We start from the raw sequence: 20,614 nt of genomic DNA, 5'->3' as shown, positions 1-20,614 counted from the left end.
TGGTTGTCATGGTTACAGTGACGCAGTGCCACTATCTGGCAAGGATACAGAAATCTTTAACAAATCCATGGATCCAGACTATAAGCTGCTGTAGTATCTGATCTGAGACATGTATTACTTAATAAGTTAGTAGAATAGAATCTGTTTTGTTTGTTCTAGTATCTGATATGAGTTGCTTGTTATATGTAGAGTTTGCTCTGGTGTGGTTCTTTGTCTCTGACCACAGATGGAACCTGCATTACACGGGTGACTAATTCTACCCATGCCATTGGAATGTGTTTTTTAGTTTTAGGAACAGATCAACTGTTGTTTTTGAGGCACCCATGTCTAGCTAGAAGATGGATGTGTTCCTTTGGGATTTCAGAGCAGGGGGGTTCTATTCAAGAGTGGTCTTGTTTTTGAGTAAGGGGTCTTCAAACATGAACCAGATGTAATTCTATCCTTTACCAGAAGGTATAAAAGCGACCTGACTTCTTTGTTTGGCGTGAAATTCTTATTGGCTTTGGAATCCTCCACAGGCAGACCATGTTGCCTGATCAGATACTGGTTTTATCATTATAGGAGGAATCAATTGGCGGGCTCCTTCCAGGCAACTTTTGTCTGTACTGATGCTGTTCTTTCTTTTAATAAAAAACTTTTAATAAAAAACTTATAAAGAAAGTCAGTGTCACGGACATTTCTCTTTCACCTGCACATCACGGACATCAGAGAAACTATGACTCTGCATCACTGCCAAAATCTAATCGCTTGGTCCTTGTATCATTTTTGACCTTCCCTGGAAATTTCATCCAAATCCGTTTTGCCACTTGTCTCCATAGAAATCTGGTGGTAGTGGTGGTTAAGTTATTCTTTCTCCCTGGTCAGGTAGTGTGGCCACTTTATGTAAATCTATTAACTAGCGAACTGCGCTGTCAAAAATATCCTTAGAACAATTTAGTGCACATGCTACCTTTTTGGATCCATTTCATTGCTTATGCACGGACATTGCCATTTTTCTAAATTTTTTAGGGCAATGTTCTTGACTTTGATATGCTCAATTATACAATATTAAATTATAAGATGCAAATCCAAGCATGTAGAAAAGAGAATTTGCAACTGCAGTACTAATGTTAGCTTTCACGCACATTATAAAAGCTTCGGGCATTATTAACCACACTTGATTTGCAATTGTGTGTCTTTATAAGGAATGCTCCTTAGGGGGTTGAATAATTTTGAAACTGTGCTAGTTATTAAAATTAACATTTTGTATGGAATTTAGAGAAAATCCTTGTATTATTGGTTACATTCAGATGTTTAGAATAGAATAGATTAGAACAGAATAGAATCACTTTATTCATCCCCGAAGAGAAATTCAGTTGTCAGGGCTCTTATCTGTTTAACTTTGAATTGAATAGCCTGACTGCTGATGGCAAGAAAGATTTCCTGAATCTTTCAGTCCTGCAGCACAGGGATAGGAGCCGTCCACTGATGTTTCGTTGTTCATTGAGGCAGATGTGAAGTGGATGATCCATGTTTGTAAGAATGGCCTCCATCTTGCTCAGTGCCCGTGTCTCCACCTCATCCTCCAATCTGTTCAATGTGATTTTAACCACAGAGCAGCTTTTTTAATCAGTTCGTTCAGACGCCTTGCATCCTTCTGTGTTATACTGCCTCCCCAGCAGACTGCAAAATAAAACAGGACACTTGCTACCACAGACTGATAAAACATCTGCAGCATCTTACTGCAGATGTCTAAAGATTGAAGTCTTCTGAGGCTAAACAGTCAGCTCTGGCCCTTTTTGTAGACGAAGTCTACGTTTGTAGACCAGTCCAACTTATTATCAAGGTGGACACCTAAATATTTATATGATGTCACCATCTCGATGTCCACGCCACAAATGTTCACTGACTGAAGAGGGGGTTTGGATCTGTGGAAATCAATGATCATTTCCTTTGTCTTTGAGGCGTTGAGTAGCAGGCAGTTTTTGTGACTCCAGTCACTGAAGGCACTTATCAGATCTCTGTATTCAGCTTCATGTCCATTTCTGATACATGCCACGATAGCAGTGTCATCAGAGTATTTCTGAATGTGGCAGGACTCAGTGCTGTATTTGAACTCAGATGTATGCAGAGTGAACAGGAATGGAGCCAAGACTGTTCCTTGTGGAGCCCACTTGTATGTTAAATTTATTCCAAACAACTTAAAAGTTGTAGATAGTACTTAAAACCCAAATTGGCACTGGGGGTTGAATAATTTCGGTTGCAACTGTAGAGCAGGGGTAGGCAACCTGCAACTTGTTGATCTGTGAACAGCACCGTTCCACACCCAGGCAGTGACCCCACAGGAATATGTAAAAAGGTCGTCTGCTTGATTGCCTGTTTGGGTGGTCTAGTTTGACAAAGCCAAGGTAGCCCTGCAGCCCCCTTTGCAAATATTCAGATGCTAATTGTAGCTATCCAGAGTCGTCAGTTTGGTATCGGGGTGTTCTGACCACTTTCTGGGTTTGCTTTATAGCCAAAAAAAACCTGGGTTTGCTAGTGTTAGTAAGGCTTTGCTGACAGCTCACAGTGACCAACTGTCACAGTTGCACAAGACAGTTTCCAACTTGTGAGTCTTTCAGGGGCACAGCAGCCTGAAATTCTGAGTGATAGAAGACGTCATTGTAAATAGAGATCTCAGAGATGCTTGGACCTGAGCAGGTCAAAAGAGCTGCCATACAGTATAAAGTCAAAGCTACATGGTGTACAGCTTCACAGACAGGTTATGGTGGGGATTGTCTTGACAACAAAAATGCTATGAAGGGAGACAGCCAGGTGAAGATGTTTGGGAACTAAGCCAGGACACATTCAAACACATTTAGCAGCCCTAAACAGAACCCAATACATGTGGGTTTTAAAACCAGGCTTTTGTTTTCATGGAGGGGATGCACAGCAAACCTTTAAAGACAATCTGAACACAGTTTCTAGACACTTTGACTTTAGCATGTAAATGGTGACCTTTCATACTCCTCCACACCTTCTACAGAGGGAGGGGTCACCAGTGTTCACTCTCTCTCTTTCAGAGAGGCAGAAAGAGAGAGCTGCTCTTATTAGCCAGGGCAGGCCTGGGTGGCTCCATGTGATCGAGATGGATGGTCCTCCTGTGGCACACACACACGCACATGCACGCACACACACGCACACACACCATGGTGAGAGCACACTAGTTTGTAAAACAGGAAGCTAATGGTGGTGAAAATGTGTATTTTATCCCTGGAACAGGTAGAACATATTACCAACAGTGTGCATTTTGTGTGTGCATGCAGCTTTTGCAACCCTGGTCAAATCCACAATCACAAACTCACAGCAGCACAGTTCTAGAAAATGTGTGCCGACATGTTGAGAATATACCAACAAATGTGAAACAAATTTCAATTCACCTGACGGGGCATTGCAAATAAGCACATCCACTATCCTGTTAAAATACCCATTACACTGGCTTGGATGTCCAACGCGTGGAGGAGAAATACTTTCCTCCTTTTGGACATTTTTGCAATTATGCACTTTGGCTGGATGAGCTGTACAGAGAGGCAAATTATCAGCAGACTGACTAGCGAGTGTGTCTCTGAGATTGGCTGCTGCAGGGATTATGGCATGTGAGCCCTGAAATGAGAGGATGATATTCAGAGTCTGAGCTGAATTTCAGATAAAAGTGAAAGAATGCGAGTTAAAAGCCATTTATTCCATCTAGTCTGTGTTTAGACTGTTCAGAGGTTGAGACAAACTGTTGGCATGTGCTGCAATGGCTTCTCCCTGACATTCTTCAGACGAGGATAGGTAAATCTTGGGATTGCGGTCTTATTTAGGTGGTCCTGGTCTTCAGTTTTGACTGAAATATCTCCACAACAATGGAATGTACCATATTTATATCCTTTTCTTGTGCAGGTCGAGTTCGTACAGCCTCCAGACAGTGTGAAAAACAGCGGTTAAGTCTTTTTAAGAGTCCATTAAGGAAACGATTAGTGCATGAGAGTCAGCATTGGCAAACAGGTGTATTTCCCTCTGGAAATCACCCTTCCACCACTGTACAGCCATTAGTTCATGGAATACTGCTTTGAAGCCTTGACTTTGGAGTTTGGCGATTGACCTGTTGGTCTCTTGAAACAGAGCATAGAAAGTGAGTGATGGACCTGACGGAGAACATTCTGTCAATCAGCAGGTCGCCCTATACTCTGCTTCATCATCTCTGCAGGTGTCTCTGGATCTGGAGGTACACGTCTCTGATCTACAGTTTCTGGCCTCACCAACCTCAAAAATGTTCATTGTTTTGCTTGTACAGCAGGCCCTCGGTTTACGGCGTTCTCAACCTATGGCGTTTTGTCATTACATCGCCATCTTCCATAAATTTATTAAGAAAGTCTTGTTTCATCATTCCGATGTACTACATTTGCAACATTCTCTTTTTTGTTCTTTCTTTTTAAAAAGTTATTACTTTTAACTATACAGTGTTTTATGTCCTAGATTATAATTTCACCACTGTGTTGGTGTAGGTACACACGTGGACAAAATTGTTGGTACCCCTCAGTTAAAGAAGGAAAAACCCACAATTCTCACTGAAATCACTTGAAACTCACAAAAGTAACAATAAATAAAAATTTATTGAAAATTAAATAATCAAAAACAGCCATTACTTTTGAATTGTTGATTAACATAATTATTTTAAAAAACAAACTAATGAAACAGGCCTGGACAAAAATGATGGTACCTCTATAAAAGATTGAAAACTATTTGACCAGAGTGACATGATTAACTCAGGTGTGTCATTTAATTGACATCACAGGTGTTTCCAAACTCATAATCAGTCAGTCTGCCTATTTAAAGGGAGACAAGTAGTCACCCTGCTGTTTGGTGAAAAGGTGTGTACCACACTGAACATGGACAACAGAAAGCGAAGGAGAGAATTGTCCCAGGACATCCGAAAAAAATTATAGACAAACATCTTAAAGGTAAAGGCTATAAGACCATCTCTAAACAGCTTGAAGTTCCTGTGACAACAGTGGCTCATATTATTCGGAAGTTCAAGACCCACGGGACAGTAGCCAACCTCCCTGGACGTGGCCGCAAGAGGAAAATTGATGACAAATTGAAGAGACGGATCGTTGGAATTGTATCCAAAGAGCCCAGAGCAACCTCCAAAGAAATTAAAGGTGAACTCCAAGGCCAAGGTACATCAGTGTCAGATCGCACCATTCGTCGTTGTTTGAGCCAAAGTGGACTTCATGGGAGACGACCAAGGAGGACACCACTGCTGAAAAAAACTCATAAAAAAGCCAGACTGGAATTTGCAAAAATGCATGTTGACAAGCCACAAAGCTTCTGGGAGAATGTCCTTTGGACAGATGAGACCAAACTGGAGCTTTTTGGTAAGGCACATCAACTCTATGTTCATAGACTCAAAAACCAAGCATACAAAGAAAAGAACACTGTCCCTACGGTGAAACATGGAGGAGGCTCAGTAATGTTTTGGGGCTGCTTTGCTGCATCTGGCACAGGGTGTCTTGAAAGTGTGCAAGGTACGATGAAATCTGAAGACTATCAAGGCATTCTGGAGAGAAATGTGCTGCCTAGTGTCAGAAAGCTTGGTCTCAGTCGCAGGTCATGGGTCTTCCAACAGGACAACGATCCAAAACACACAGCCAAAAACACCCAAGAATGGCTGAGAGAAAAGCGTTGGACTATTCTAAAGTGGCCTTCTATGAGCCCAGATCTGAATCCCATTGAACATATGTGGAAGGAGCTGAAACATGCCATTTGGAGAAGACACCCATCAAACCTGAGACAACTGGAGCTGTTTGCTGATGAGGAGTGGGCCAAAATACCTGTTGACAGCTGCAGAACGCTCATTGACAAATACAGAAATCGTTTAATTGCAGCGATTGCCTCAAAAGGTTGTGCAACAAAATATTAAGTTATGGGTACCATCATTTTTGTCCAGCCCTATTTCATTAGTTTGTTTTTTTAAATAATTATGTTAATCAACAATTCAAAAGTGATGGCTGATTTTGATTATTTAATTTTCAATACATTTTTATTTATTGTTACTTTTGTGAGTTTCAAGTGATTTCAGTGAGAATTGTGGGTTTTTCCTTCTTTAACTGAGGGGTACCAACAATTTTGTCCACGTGTGTAAGTGACATAGGTACTTATGTACATATGTGAGCTCTGACTTACAGCGTTCCACCCCGCCATAGGAGTGGAATTCTAATGTAAATCGAGATCATCCTGTACTGATTCTCTGTTCTCCATCTGCTGTCCCCACCCGCTTCATATCCACATTTTTCCCCCTCTCTTTTTGGTTCTTTCCTTCGGTCACCGGCTGCCAGCTTACAGGGAGTCAAAGGGAAATTTGGATCTTGCTGTGTTTAGAAAGTCTTGAAACTACACTCAACAAAAACATAAACGCAACACTTTTGTTTTTGCTCCCATTTTTTGTGAGATGAACTCAAAGATCTAAAACTTTTTCCACAAACACAATACCACCATTTCTCTCAAATACTGTTCACAAATCTGTATAAATCTATGATAGTGAGCACTTCTTTGCTGAGATAATCCATCCCACCTCACAGGTGTGCCATATCAAGATGCTGATTAGACACCATGATTGTGCCATACATCCAAGAACATCACCTCATGTTGCAGCAGGATAATGCACGGCCCCATGTTACAAGGATCTGTACACAATTCTTGGAAGCTGAAAACGTCCCAGTTCTTGCATGGCCAGCATACTCACCGGACATGTCACCCATTGAGCATGTTTGGGATGCTCTGGATCGGCGTATACGACAGCGTGTACCAGTTCCCGCCAATATCCAGCAACTTCGCACAGCCATTGAAGAGGAGTGGACACCCTCCCTCCCCCCCCCCCAATAAAACAAAACTACACCTTTCAGAGTGGCCTTTTATTGTGGGCAGTCAAAGGCACACCTGTGCACTCATCATGGTGTCTAATCAGCATCTTGATATGGCACACCTGTGAGGTGGGATGGATTATCTCAGCAAAGAAGTGCTCACTATCAGATTTATACAGATTTGTGAACAATATTTGAGAGAAATGGTGATATTGTGTATGTGGAAAAAGTTTTAGATCTTTGAGTTCATCTCATAAAAAATGGGAGCAAAAACAAATGTTTTTATTTTATTTTATATTTTTGTTGAGTGTAGTTTTTGAAACCATAAGCCCTTTAGGAAAATGTTTACAGAGTTAAGTATTCAAGTGAGTAATGGGGTCATTTTGTTCTAAACTTGTGTACAGTCAGACTTAATTTGTGGCCAGAGTAGTTGCCTCCTGATGGCTGTTAGAAAGAATGCAGGTTTAAGAAACTTAAAGGTTTCACTTTTCAGACCTGCAGACTCTGTCCATCTTTTTTAACAGTCTATGATGGACAAATACGGCTGGCAGATAAACAACAACCTGTCTCCAATCTACTGTCATCTTACTATGCAGGAAGCAGGGAAATTTATGTAGAAATGCATCGAAAGATAATGAGTGACACCAATGAGTACGGAGCCCCCTAGGGGACATCCTTCGTGTTGTATTTTCTCTCCTTCCTGTTTGTGTTATATCCCTTCCTGTTGTACTTTTTCTCCTCCGCGTTTGTATTTTATTCCTTCGCGTTTGTGTTTTTTTCTTTCGCGTTGTACTTTTTTCTCCTCCGCGTTTGTGTTTTATCCCTCCGCATTTATTTTTTAAGGAACACTTTTGTCATTTTTGCCCTCCGCCTTTATTTTTTAAGGAACACTTTTGTCATTTTTGCTGTTGACAAGTTGTTTTTCAAAGACGGAGTTCGCGTTCAAAGTCGAACTCCGCGTTCAAAGTCGAACTCCGCGTTTAAAAACGAACTCTGTCTTGGGCCCGAGCAGTGTCACTCAGTCTGTTGAGCGTGCAGCAGGGGAGTCAGAGGACGGATTCCTACGGTACTGCTTCCTGTCCAAACTTAGTTTGGAGGTTTGCTTTGCCTGGCACACCGGCTGATCATCACCTTGGGACATTACACGCCAAACGGTAAATAATTATTTTGATGAATACCACTGTGCTTCGTCTATTGTTCTGAACTCTGCTTATCTCAAGTCACATTAGCCCTTTCTGTATTTATCGCAGTTGGACTGCTTCGGTTTGCACGCTAGCATGAAGCTAAAAGGAGCGCTCGTTTTTGTCAACGTTTCTACTGGCCAAACCACGACTGTTTCTCTGAATGTATAAAAAGCACGCGGTCCCACTGAACAAAAACGAGCGCTCCTTTTAGCTTCATGCTAGCGTGCAAACCGAAGCAGTCCAACTGCGATAAATACAGAAAGGGCTAATGTGACTTGAGATAAGCAGAGTTCAGAACAATAGACGAAGCACAGTGGTATTCATTAAAATAATTATTTACCGTTTGGCGTGTAATGTCCCAAGGTGATGATCAGCCGGTGTGCCAGGCAAAGCAAACCTCCAAACTAAGTTTGGACAGGAAGCAGTACCGTAGGAATCCGTCCTCTGACTCCCCTGCTGCACGCTCAACAGACTGAGGGACACTGCTCGGGCCCAAGACGGAGTTCGACTTTGAACGCGGAGTTTGTTTTTAAACGCGGAGTTCGACTTTGAACGCGAACTCCGTCTTTGAAAAACAACTTGTCAACAGCAAAAATGACAAAAGTGTTCCTTAAAAAATAAAGGCGGAGGGCAAAAATGACAAAAGTGTTCCTTAAAAAATAAACGCGGAGGGATAAAACACAAACGCGGAGGAGAGAAAGTACAACGGGAAGGAAAAAAAACACAAACGCGAAGGAATAAAATACAAACGCGGAGGAGAAAAAGTACAACAGGAAGGGATATAACACAAACAGGAAGGAGAGAAAATACAACACGAAGGATGTCCCCTAGGGGGCTCCGTAAATGAGAGAGGTTTGTCGACATCACTGGGGTTCTATGGACCAACAAAATACACTGCTGCCCATAAAGTTAGAATAAAGTATGTTTTTACCTCTTCTTATGAAATGGTTGTGGCAATGTGATTTGTTCTTGATAGACAAATTGTATATCTTCTCAAAACTCTTCCAAACAAACCACAGTAAAAATGAAACTACAATTAAACTCTGAAAACTGTGTATTCAATTGTCTCTATGTGTAGCCCTGCGACAGATTGGCGACCTGTCCAGGGTGTCCCCTGCCTTCGCCCGAGTCAGCTGGATTAAGGCATCCCAGGAATGCTCCATAGGGTTCATATCAGGCAAGCAAGTAGCCCACAGCATCTGCTGCTCCTTCTGCATGAAGTTCTCCCACTGCAGCTGCCCTATGTGCTCTTTCAATGTCGTCTTTCAGCCTAAAGTTGTTCCCATAAACCCTTCTTGCATGTGCGAGACAACAGTTCTCCAGGATGTTCCGGTACACAACGTTGATATTTCCATCAATGGTGTTTTTTCTCCACAATGAATATCGACCTATACTATCACTCAGTCGCCACCTCCTTCAGTGGCTTCCTGGATGCGGTCATCACCGAGGGTCTCACACTTAGTCTTTCATCTATACGCAAGGGTGAAAGTAAGCCGGTACGGTCCGGTACTGCGTACCGACAAAAGATCTGGTGGCGGCAGGCAGTACCAGGAAAAGATCTGGTAGCGGTACGCCACACTTCCACCGGTACGCCGCCTGGCTGACTGCTACCGACCGGAGTTCCCTCAGCAGTATGTGAGTGTGCATGCGTGTCTACTTCCGTAACACAGTGATTGCTATGACCAATAGCAGCGAATACCAAATAGGTGCGCTTGATTTATTGCACTGGGACATTTTCCACAACTAGTCAATAGATGTCAACAAGCGCCGCTGGCACCGGGACGGGGTGAGCAGTAAATTCCACCTGAAATTCCACACGTTCTTGTGATTGGCTGAAAAACTTTTAGAAGGATTTACAACAGTTATCATCGACAGATAGATATTTTAAATACAAACGGAGAGAAGCACTACAGAACAGTCAAGATTTTTTTGTCAAAGTAATAATGCAGAGGAAAATAACCTAAAAAATACTAAAAAAAAATACATGAAGTTAGAGTGAGATGAGGGTTTTGGTAATAGTACCGGCAAGAATTTATAACTACTTTCACCCCTGTCTACACGTTTAAGGTTATAGCGGCTCTCATCCATGAAGACCGCATGTCGTTAGTGCCCGAGCTGTAATCTGTTCTCCTTAGTCCAGCAAAGTTGAGCAACACTGTGTTGAACAGTTAGGCATGGATACTTGGTCATTTTATTTGCTCGATAATAATGCTGAAGAAATCTACGATTTGCAGTTTGGTGGGAAACATTGATTCCATGGTTTCTTCTCCATAAACAATGACAGCAGGTTGCTAGCATTTTCCAGCTTCTACAGCACACATTAAGCAGTCGCCAATCATCTCACCTGATAGTTAGTTGTGGTTTTCCTGGAAATTTTCGTGGCCTCAAATGACCCTCCTCTCAATGACATTTGAAGATTTTGCAGACTACACTCTGCAATACTCCAAGGAAATCAGCAATGTTGGCTTGTTTGTGTCCGTCCTATCGGAGTGCAACAACTCTAGCATATTGCCAATTGTGTCGGAACTTCTGAGTCAAATTTGGTTGAAAATTATACAGCTAATTCTGAAAATGTGGACTTACTGCACTAAGACTTTAAGCAGGAAAAGGACAACATAGCGAATGTTTTGTGTTTTATTGCAACAAACGGTTGTTTAGCATGAATTGGTTTCACCTGGTAACTGGATCAGAATGTAATCACTGAACCTGGTCAGAAGTGATTACTGATGTCTATAGATAGGAATAAAAAGAAGAATGTGCCTGAAAACAAAATTATTTCAGCTTTATGGGCAACAGTGTACATACAGTATGTCGGGCTGTTGGTACAGGAGTACTTTGTGTTCTTGGTCTTTTTGTGGCGGCAAAAAAAAAGACATCGTGTTGTCAGATTTTGTTAACATTTGCTGGTATACATAACTATCAAAGTAAATAACTCAAAGACTGGTCTTAGATCTTTACCAAACAAACACTAAAATAATATAAATGTTAATGAAAGAGAAAGAAATACACTTTGTACTAGATAGATGACAAACAATAAATGATTAAGATTTCTCTACTTTTTTGTTTTGCTTCTACACTACATATTCACGAGGAGCTAGTATATACCCAGTATAGGAACCACATTCACAGTCTGTGCAGTTCCTTGTCAAACATGTTAGTAAATAAAGATGAGTAGTGGTGCAAAGAAAACACTGTACACTTCCATTTCTACATTCTGCTTCCTTTTAATAAGTCTCTTATTAAACGATAAAACATCCAACCATTTTGTTCTGGCAAACAATACAATATATTTTCCCAACATTTTGACGTGGGCACTGATAAAATCAAAAAGAAGGAACCTTTGACACTGAAATTATGGTATTTTTAAGGGTTATGTCTGTTGTTGGGCTTGTACAATACTCACTCCATAGGCAGGGGTTTTCTTTTTTAATATTTTATTTTTTGGGCCTTTTTCAGCATTTATTGATAGGTGCAGTGAAGAGACAGACAGGAAACGAGGGAGAAGAGTGGGGGAAAGACATGCAGCAAAGGGCCACGAGCAAGAATCGAATCCAGGCCGCTACGTCAGGGACCAACCCCTACACATGGTACACCTGCTTAACCTGTTGAGCTATATATATGTATATATATATATATATATATATATATATATATATATATATATATATATATATATAGAGAGAGAGAGAGAGAGAGAGAGAGAGAGAGAGAGTATAGCTATTGATTTTTACAGTATTTATCGGGATCAGTTGTATTCATTCAGAAGCATGCATTTTGCACAATCTTCTGTTCTCATATTTACCAAAGACAGTCTATGCAGTGGTTGTTACAGTGACGACGTAAAGAAGCCACAGGGAGTGATGAGGAACAACTCCAACAGTAGTGCTGGGTCTGAAATGGTCTATTGAACACTCTCTGGCTTATCTCTGCATCATTTTTGACATGGGTAGTGTTACCCAACTGTATACTACTCATCAAAGGTGAAGCACTGCATTGGGGGATTGTTGGGAGACACTAGTGTCCATGCCATGGACAGTACATGTTGTATTTCACTGAAGTTATTTTTATAGCTCTATAAAATGCCTACATTATACATGGTTCAAACACTAAGAAAATAATGGATGTGATCATTCAAAAGTTTGGGGTCAGTCAGACAATTCCATGTTTCCATAAAAACTCCCACTTTTATCCATGTGCTAACATAACTGCACAAGGCTTTTCTAACCATCAATGAGCCTTTCAACACCATTAGCTAACACAATGTAGCATTAGAACACAGGAGTGATGGTTGCTGGAAATGTTCCTCTGTACCCCTATGGAGATATTCCATTAAAAATCAGCTGTTTCCAGCTAGAATAGTCATTTACTGCATTAACTATGTCTGGACTGGATTAATCATTCATTTCATGTTATCTTCATTGAAAAAAAATGTTTTTTTTTTTCAAACATAAGAACATTTCTAAGTGACCCCAAACATTTGAACGGTAGTGTAAATACAGAGAATATTTTGACCATATGGTTCGAGGGAACTTGCACAACCCCAAAAACAAACAAGTGCTGCATTCATTTCTGTAACAATGTACTGCTCCATTTTATCATCTTTAAAAACCACGTCCAACTTTTGACTGCTGGTATAAATATATTTATTAATCTTTATTTTTCATTAAAGTCTCCTAGAGCTGCCTGTGTCAGTGCAAACAGACTCCAGAAATAACAGGTGATTGGAGTGATGTAACACTGGCACATAATTCTGACATGGTGCTCCTAACAAACACATCTACAGTACACTTCTATGCACTGAATGGACAAAGCAAGGCCTCTCAAAGTACAGCATTCCACAAAAGCAATATCACTTAAATGTCAAAAGATTCTGAGGCGTATCACCAATGAATAATTCCATTATTTCTAAGTTGAACAACTGAGTATTTCCACTCATGGACAATCAGAAGACAGATACTATAAAAAGTCGATATTAAAAACACAGGCCCCTTAAGTAGGAAGTTAATGCGACAAAAGTGAACAGACTTGTGACCATTGAAACAGAATTTGATGACATCACAGGAGAATTAAGTCTGTTGTCAAAAATACAGATAGACATTTGAAAAAGAAAAGGTTTGAACTCCAGTAATGACTGTGGTTACATCAAGTTCCTACTTTGGGGCTACTGATCTGAATATAATAAATCTATGCTGTTACTCTTTAAGATGACACAAGCAAATACTCTAAAGTTTAACTTAGGAATAAAGCAGTCACTCTGAGATGATACAATTTTGAATCATTTGACACTGAAATGATACTGAACAGGGGTGTACTCACTTCTGTTGTATACATAAATATAAAGTTGTGTAAAGATGAGGAGAGGGAAATGCATAATTGAAGCCACTTTCTGAAAAAAAATAAGTAAAGAATAAAGACTCAATGAAGGCAATGAGCTGGGGGAGAATTGACCACGGAAGCATTTGTGTCCCAATTTGGACCAACCACAGAAAGTCAAACCCTGACTGTCCAAAACGTGAGCGGTGTGTTTGAGGAATGAGTGTACAGTATCTGACCGATGAACAACAATGAAAGAGTAAACATGATCCATCGCTGTGCAGAGTGTCCCTAAAGTCTGGACACACAGGAAATCTCTATTTTTTTGTCTGCACAGATTAAATACGTATGCCTTTGTGGAAAGAAGAAAGAGTTGAACTGGTTCTTCTCAGTGAAGGATGGACATATGGAGGGACAACAGATGAATTTAGGAAGATTCCACTTGGCTTTTTAACGGTGGTGAAGGTGGTTAAAAAGTTTAAAGAAACAGGAAGTGTCATGGACTAACCCCATTCTGGACGACCAAATATATCAGCCCAAACTAAAAGACTGCTCATGGCTAAAATTCAATCGAGCCCCCCAAAAATCACTTACCTAACCCTACTAACCCTACCTAACCCTATCTAGCTCTGACCTTATGTAACCCAAACCCTACCAAACCCTAATCCTATCTTTCCATATGTCCATCCTTCATGTCCACTGAGACGTTCCAGTTCAACTCTTTCTTCTTTTGACAAAGCCATATTTAATCTGTGAAGGCCAAACAATAATATATTTCATGAGATTTCCTATGTGTCCAGACTTGAGGGACACCCTGTACAGTAACATAACAACGGAAAAACCTAAACTATGCAAGCATTCTGCATCACCAGAACATTCTGTGATATGAGGTATTCTGTTGAGGAGCAGGAATCAACCAGTAGTCCAACATCATCCAGGTAGAAACACTATCAGGACTGAACTACGTATCACCTCTGCAGTGATTCAAGACAGCGACTAAAGACTCAAAAAGACTGCACATAAATCAGATAATTACTCTTCATATCAGGTTAACATCTGATTTTCAGCAGTCCTCGCCACTTTGTTGGTACATAGTGTTGTGGGATGTCCCTCTTTAGTCCTATATGGAGGAGAAGATGAATTATCCAGCATCTGATCATGACCTTCTCTTTTCTGTCCACCTGCATGTCTCTGCTGTCTGCTGCATCGCCGTCTGTGTTGACATATGTACATGTTCTTATGGTCGCCACACTTCCCAAAACACTTCTATTCTATCCAGTTTATTTGTCCACGCACTACTGTGCAGGCTGCCAGATGAGTGCAGGTTCTGGGTCTAATCTCCTGCAGGGTGTAAATACTCTTTATAGGATGATGGTTTCAGCCGATTTCAGGGTTTATGCTATTGAAATTCATGTACTATTCATATTAAATATATGACGTAAATTCTGTCACAATCATGAAAATAAATAAAATCTGACCCTGTTGAGTGAACAGATGTAAATGTTGTGGTAACCGAGCAGCCAGCACAGACCTCAACATGTTTAGTCCTTGTATGAACCAAAGTTACAGATTTTGTCATTAATATATTTGGAGCTTCTTCGTGTGTGTGAGTGGGTGTATGGGCACGTGAACATGTGTATTAAAAACCCCTTGAGATCTTGTAGTTCCAGCCTGTTGCTCATGCTCCAGTGTGACGTCCAGATGTGTCTCAGTGCAGGAATGCCAGCAGAGCGGCGAGCCAGTGTCCCATCATGGAGCCTTTCAGCCACAGCAGCAGTTCATACGCTGAGAGCTTCCACAGGCTCAGAGACTCTGCCAGCGTGATCTGGAGACGCCTCCTCCCAGACCGAGCCTTGCTCCTCTTGTGCCTGTCAGTCAGAGGAGCAGAAGGTGGACGGTGAAATCTCACAACATAAAAATAAACTGTCGGCATGGCTTATAACACTATGGCTGGGTTTTGCGGTTTTAGAGAAGAGGAGATTTTCCAGGTTTGGATAACATCTCAAAGCATTTTCCATGGATGTCAGAAAGCCTGCTCTGGGGTTTCGGTTCTGCTTAAACACAAAGCCTGCTGATAGGGGCATCCTGAACCACACAACAAGCAGTTTGGTGAATCCTTGGTAGAACAGGGAACATCCATGCTCATTTTCAGAACGTTTCAAGGGGACAAACTCATTTTTTTGGTTGAATCATACACAATGTTAAGCCACAATAGCAGACTTTAACAATGGCATAATTGTAAATGTCTTAACAGTTCTGCAGTGTATGACGTAGTGACCATTACAGCGTGGAGGGACCATTAATGAGGCAACAGACTTAAGTATTCCATAGTTTGTTTGTTTCTTCCTGCTTGATAAGGACGCCGGGATGTCCTTACATGAAGTTTAGTATTTGAGCATATCATTTATTGCTTCAAGTTTGAGAGCAGGATAAGGAACAAAGTAAATGCAATGAACACCTTAGTACCTTCAACCATATCAGTAATAGCTCCAGCTGATAAAGAAGAATGTGAAATGCAGCTGAAAGAAAAGAACGTCAGAAAGCTGATATTTGGCTTAGACTGTTACCCATCCATCCATCGATTAATCCTCATCAGGGTCATGGGGGGCTGGAGTCTATCCCAGCTGACTGAGGGTGAAGGCAGGGGTCACCTGGACAGGTAACAGTCTATCACAGGGCTACACACAGAGACAAACAATCACACTCACATTCACACCTACAGACAATTTAGAATCACCAGTTAACCTCAGCATGTTTCTGGACTGTGGGAGGAAGCTGGAGAACCTGGAGAAAAGCCACACATGTACAGGAGAACATGGAGACTCCATGCAGAAAGATCCCAGGAAGGCCGGGACACGAACCGGGGATCTTCTAGCTGTGAGGTGACAGAGCTAACCACTGATCCACTGAGCAGCCCTAGACTGTTTTAATTATTATTAATAGCATGGATCACTGTCTAGCCTGACAATCCTTTGAATCTCAGAGTGATCATGTATAGACCAGTACTGACAGGTACAGCTGTGGAAATTTTCAGTTCATGTGTGTTTTCAACATTTTAACTGCACACAAATAGGCCCTGGCAGTAATCATGTTCACCTCCTTTATGGGGCATTGAGAAATATCAAGAACATATGAGAGAAGGTGCTATACACCTGACAGGGGCTGGATCTGCTGGCTCACAGCACAGGAATATCATGCGAGTCATAGAAGGATTGTGATACAGTGAAACAGAGCAACTATGAGCACATAATGCTGGAGTGTAGGAGTGAGGTGGCACTGCAGGATCCCCTGGGAGGATTACTGTATACATCTATGGCACTACACCTGGTTAATATTTCATAAGATGTGCTTATTCAGGTAAACTCTACCACTGTCAAGAGAGAGAGAGAGAGAGAGAGAGAGAGAGAGAGAGAGAGAGAGAGAGAGAGAGAGAGAGAGAGAGAGAGAGAGAGAGAGAGAGAGAGAGAGAGAGAGAGAGAGAGAGAGAGAGAGAGAGAGAGAGAGAGAGAGAGAGTGTGTGTGTGTGTGTGTGTGTGTGTGTGTGTGTGTGTGTGTGTGTGTGTGTGTGTGTGTGTGTGTGTATGATAGTACACATCACGTCTCACCCAACCTGTAAGGAAACATATCAGTTTCCCTTGCAAAGCCACCAACTTGTCCCCTCAGTTTGATTTTCTGTCTGTTTTGTCACTGCTACTATCTCCCCTTTCCACTATGTATTCATATATTACAGAAACTGAAGGTCATTATTCACAGATAAAAGAATTCCTCAAACTGCGGCAGATTTGCAAGTCCAATCAGCTGCCACTGAAGTCCTACTTTGACCCTGTTTCTATATTTTGAAATGCTTTCAAAAAATCATTGAAGATCTACATTTCTACTGCATCCTTCCAAAGAATGGTAATAGTCGACAGCTTTTGCTATCGTAAACACTTGAACTTGAGATGAAACAACAACGAGACAGATGTCCAAAAGGTATCAGAGCCAAAGCAAATAAAAGCAATTAAGTCTAATATTTGGAATATCTTCTGTGGAAATGTTCTATATTCCAGGCCTTCAGAGCAGTTGGCTAGTCTTGCTACCTCATCAATGAAACTGGAGCAACAGCTTTGTGTGAATCCAAACTAAATGTGTCTGTCCTGTTCTAAATTCATCCAGCTGCTGCCATCATCTGGTCTGTCAACAATAAAGACAAGTGAGCCAGTTACATGTCCAGGCCACCACATGACTTCCTCCATGGTTTACTGGTGATGTGGAATGGTTTGGACCATAAGCACTTCCTGTCTTTTACCACACAGCTGGTTTTCCATCACTCGCAGAAAGGTTCATTTCTGATGTCTGATGTCCATAGTCCTTGAACCTTTGCGCCAAAAACTTCAATGTTTTGTCTTTGTATTTTGGGCAAATTCAGATCTAGCTTTTAGATTTTCAAAATCTGAAATCCAGTATCTCAAATAATATATAATCAAGCAATTACAAAAAACAGATTTTACAATACGGAAATGTCCAATTTGTCAAAAATATGTTCATTTATACATTCAATTTATACACTCAATACTTGCTTGGAGCTCCTTCACAACAAATTACTACACCAGCATTGCACGGAGGTGATCAGGCTGTGGTGCTGCTGAGGTGTTATTGAAGTCCAGGTTCTTTCATAGCAGCCTTTAGCTCGTCTGTATTCTTGTGTTTGGTGTTTCTCACCTATGTCTTGACAATACCCCATATGAGGCTCTATGGGGTTCAGGTCAGGTGAGTCAGCTGGAAAATCAAGCCCAGTAATGTGATGCTTCTGCAAAGCATTTGGTTATAGTTTTGACCTTGTGGTCAAGTCCTAAGTCCTGATGGAAAATGAAATCAGCATCTCCATGAAGCTTGGCAGCAGATGAAGTGCTCTGAAACCTCCTGGTAGACACTGCGTTGACTTTGGACTTGATAAACACAGTAGACCAACGCTAGAAGATGAAATGACATCTCAGATCATCAGACTGTGGAAACTTCAAATGTCTTGGATTGTGAGCCTCTCCACTTTTCCTTCAGACTCTATGACCTCAATTTCCAAATGAAATTTGTGGAAGGTGTCAGTGATCTTCTGGACAACTTTCAAGTCAGCCGTCTTTCCCAGGGTTGTGGTTGAGTGTAGTGAACAAGACTGAGAGGAACATCATATTTATACCATACAAACTGTAATTTACTCACACATGAAATTAAATGTTTGATATTTTTGAAATACTGGATCACTGATTTTCATAGACTTTAAGCCATTATCATCAAAAAAATGCAATATTTCGCGTTTTCATGAAGTTGTTGAGCTGCAGCTGTACTTTGTGCATCCGTTTCTTAGTGCCTTTTTCTGTTTTCTAACAGATGAGATGTTTTTCTGTCATCCTCTTTTATCTGCTCTTTATGTTGGTGTTTGATGAAAAAATAAGCTAGAATGAAGGCTCGATACCTTTCGCTCATTTATGTGTGAACAATCCATTTGTGTTGTCCAGTCACATAATTACTTTTGCACATATGGAATTGGTGGAAATCAACACAACATAGCTAATATATTTCTGTGAGATGGTTAAAAAGCCTGCACTGCATGGAGGGAGATGAAAATACATTAAACAAAAATATTGTCTGTTCATACTCTATTCTTCCTGCATACCTCATATAGGAAACCTTATTTCCAGCTAGCACAGAGCATTCGTTAAAATCTATGTAGACCCAAAGGATTGTCTTTTTTTTTTTTTTTTTGCAAAGCATTGCATTGTTACCTGTGGTGTGAAGTGAGCGCAAGACAACAACGTCTCAACACCACTTTCAATTACATGGCAGGTTTTTCAGTCAAATACTGTGGAATGAACTCTTTCAAACTGACATTCACAGCATCTGTTTTACTTTCATTAAATTTTCACTGTAGCGTTAATGCTACTATTAAAATGCCTAAATTAAATCTACACAAACAAAAAAACAGTACAACAAGAGAGCAGAGAGTATAAGAGAGTGTAGAGTTTTTACCTGGCCATGGCTCGTATGCAGCAGCGGGACATGTTGATGAAGGACGAGGAGGAGGCTCTGGTCTGTAGAGTGGTCTCGATGCCCCTCAGCAGGTCGTTGGTCTTCAGCAGCAGCAGCATCTGTCGGGGAACTCTGTTCAGCAGCTCACTGATCTGGGGAAGGTACTGAGCTGCGTTGCTCCGTATCTCCACGTCCTGCCCAGAGACACACAACAAAACAAGTGTTTTATAGCTGGCCTTTTCACTTATTTTGATTCAAAATGTGACTAATAGACAAAAAAATATTTTTTCAAATTTCTTCAGCTTAGAAGCTTCATTAGAACCGGCCAAAACAATGTTTTATCCAGGCCCCAAATATCTAATCTTGAAAAAATTATGTCTAAAAACTACTTAAACAAAGGGGCTATATCAGAACTACACATTCTGTTAGTGTCAAGTGTATCTGAGACTTCAGATACAAAACGGAAAGAGTGGAAATGTCATGGCCCCTCCCTCTCCTGCTCTGCGCTCCGGCTAATTGCGAGCGGCTGTGACGGAGCGCAGCTGCATCACAATTCGCAGTCAGCTGCAGATAAAGCCTGGCTCTGCCAACAACGCGACGCTGGGTCATTGCCTGCGGTTCCCCAACGAGTGCACACCTGTTTCTGGACTCTGTCTCTCTCTCCCCGGCCCTTGGATTTTCTCGCCTGCTCCGTCTTCCTCCCCTCCACCCTGGGACCCACGTCTGTTCGTCTCCACTCCTCCGCTCGCAACTCCCCTTCGTCTGCCCCGGATTCTGCCTGCTCCGCCGCCCCTGTCACATCCCCATCACAGGCTTCATCAGGTCTGCCTCTGCCCTGTCTCCTGACCCCCGGACATTACGTGAGTCACCTCTCCCCGTTCTTAGTTGAGTTTAGCTCCCACCATGGCCCCGCGCCGTCGCCCTTAGTTCCCGTTTAGTCCCCTGTTCTGTTATTCCCCATGCCTCCCTTATGGAGTGCCTTTCTGCTTTGTTTTCTACACAATAAATTCATTATTAATTCACCCGCCTGCCTGTCGCATGCTGCTTGGGTTCACCCCGCCTAGTTCCATAACAGTCCTCTGATGGACATAACATCAGAGGACTGGGGAACTGACTTGCACCAAAGCCCACACTCAATCAATCAATACCCAATTTAAACTGCTACAACACAAATGGTTGTTGAGAACATATATTACAAAAGGTTAAATTAAATAAGTTTAACAGCAACATTCCAGATTTATGTGTTAA

The 20,614-nt window shown here is 41.4% G+C and overlaps 1 protein-coding gene across 4 annotated transcripts in view; it reads right to left on the bottom strand.

Annotated features, from left to right (window-relative positions):
• adck1 (aarF domain containing kinase 1) overlaps window positions 1-20,614 on the bottom strand; it is a 430,485-nt gene that overhangs the window by 293,210 nt on the left and 116,661 nt on the right. For 2 of the 4 annotated variants that reach the window (XM_022199420.2, XM_051940189.1), the window contains 2 exons: window positions 19,367-19,560; window positions 11,255-15,231 (listed from right to left, as the gene is read on the bottom strand). In XM_022199420.2, coding sequence (XP_022055112.1) covers window positions 15,072-15,231; window positions 19,367-19,560 — 354 coding nt within the window. In that variant the 3' untranslated portion in view covers window positions 11,255-15,071. Of the gene's footprint in view, window positions 1-11,254; window positions 15,232-16,108; window positions 19,561-20,614 lie in introns of those variants that run through there. The other 2 variants (XR_007938328.1, XR_007938304.1) reach the window with 2 other exon arrangements.

This window comes from Acanthochromis polyacanthus, chromosome 1, assembly GCF_021347895.1.
Source record: "Acanthochromis polyacanthus isolate Apoly-LR-REF ecotype Palm Island chromosome 1, KAUST_Apoly_ChrSc, whole genome shotgun sequence".
Classification (NCBI taxonomy): Eukaryota; Metazoa; Chordata; class Actinopteri; family Pomacentridae; genus Acanthochromis; species Acanthochromis polyacanthus.
This window is presented reverse-complemented; position numbering and strand designations above follow the sequence as displayed.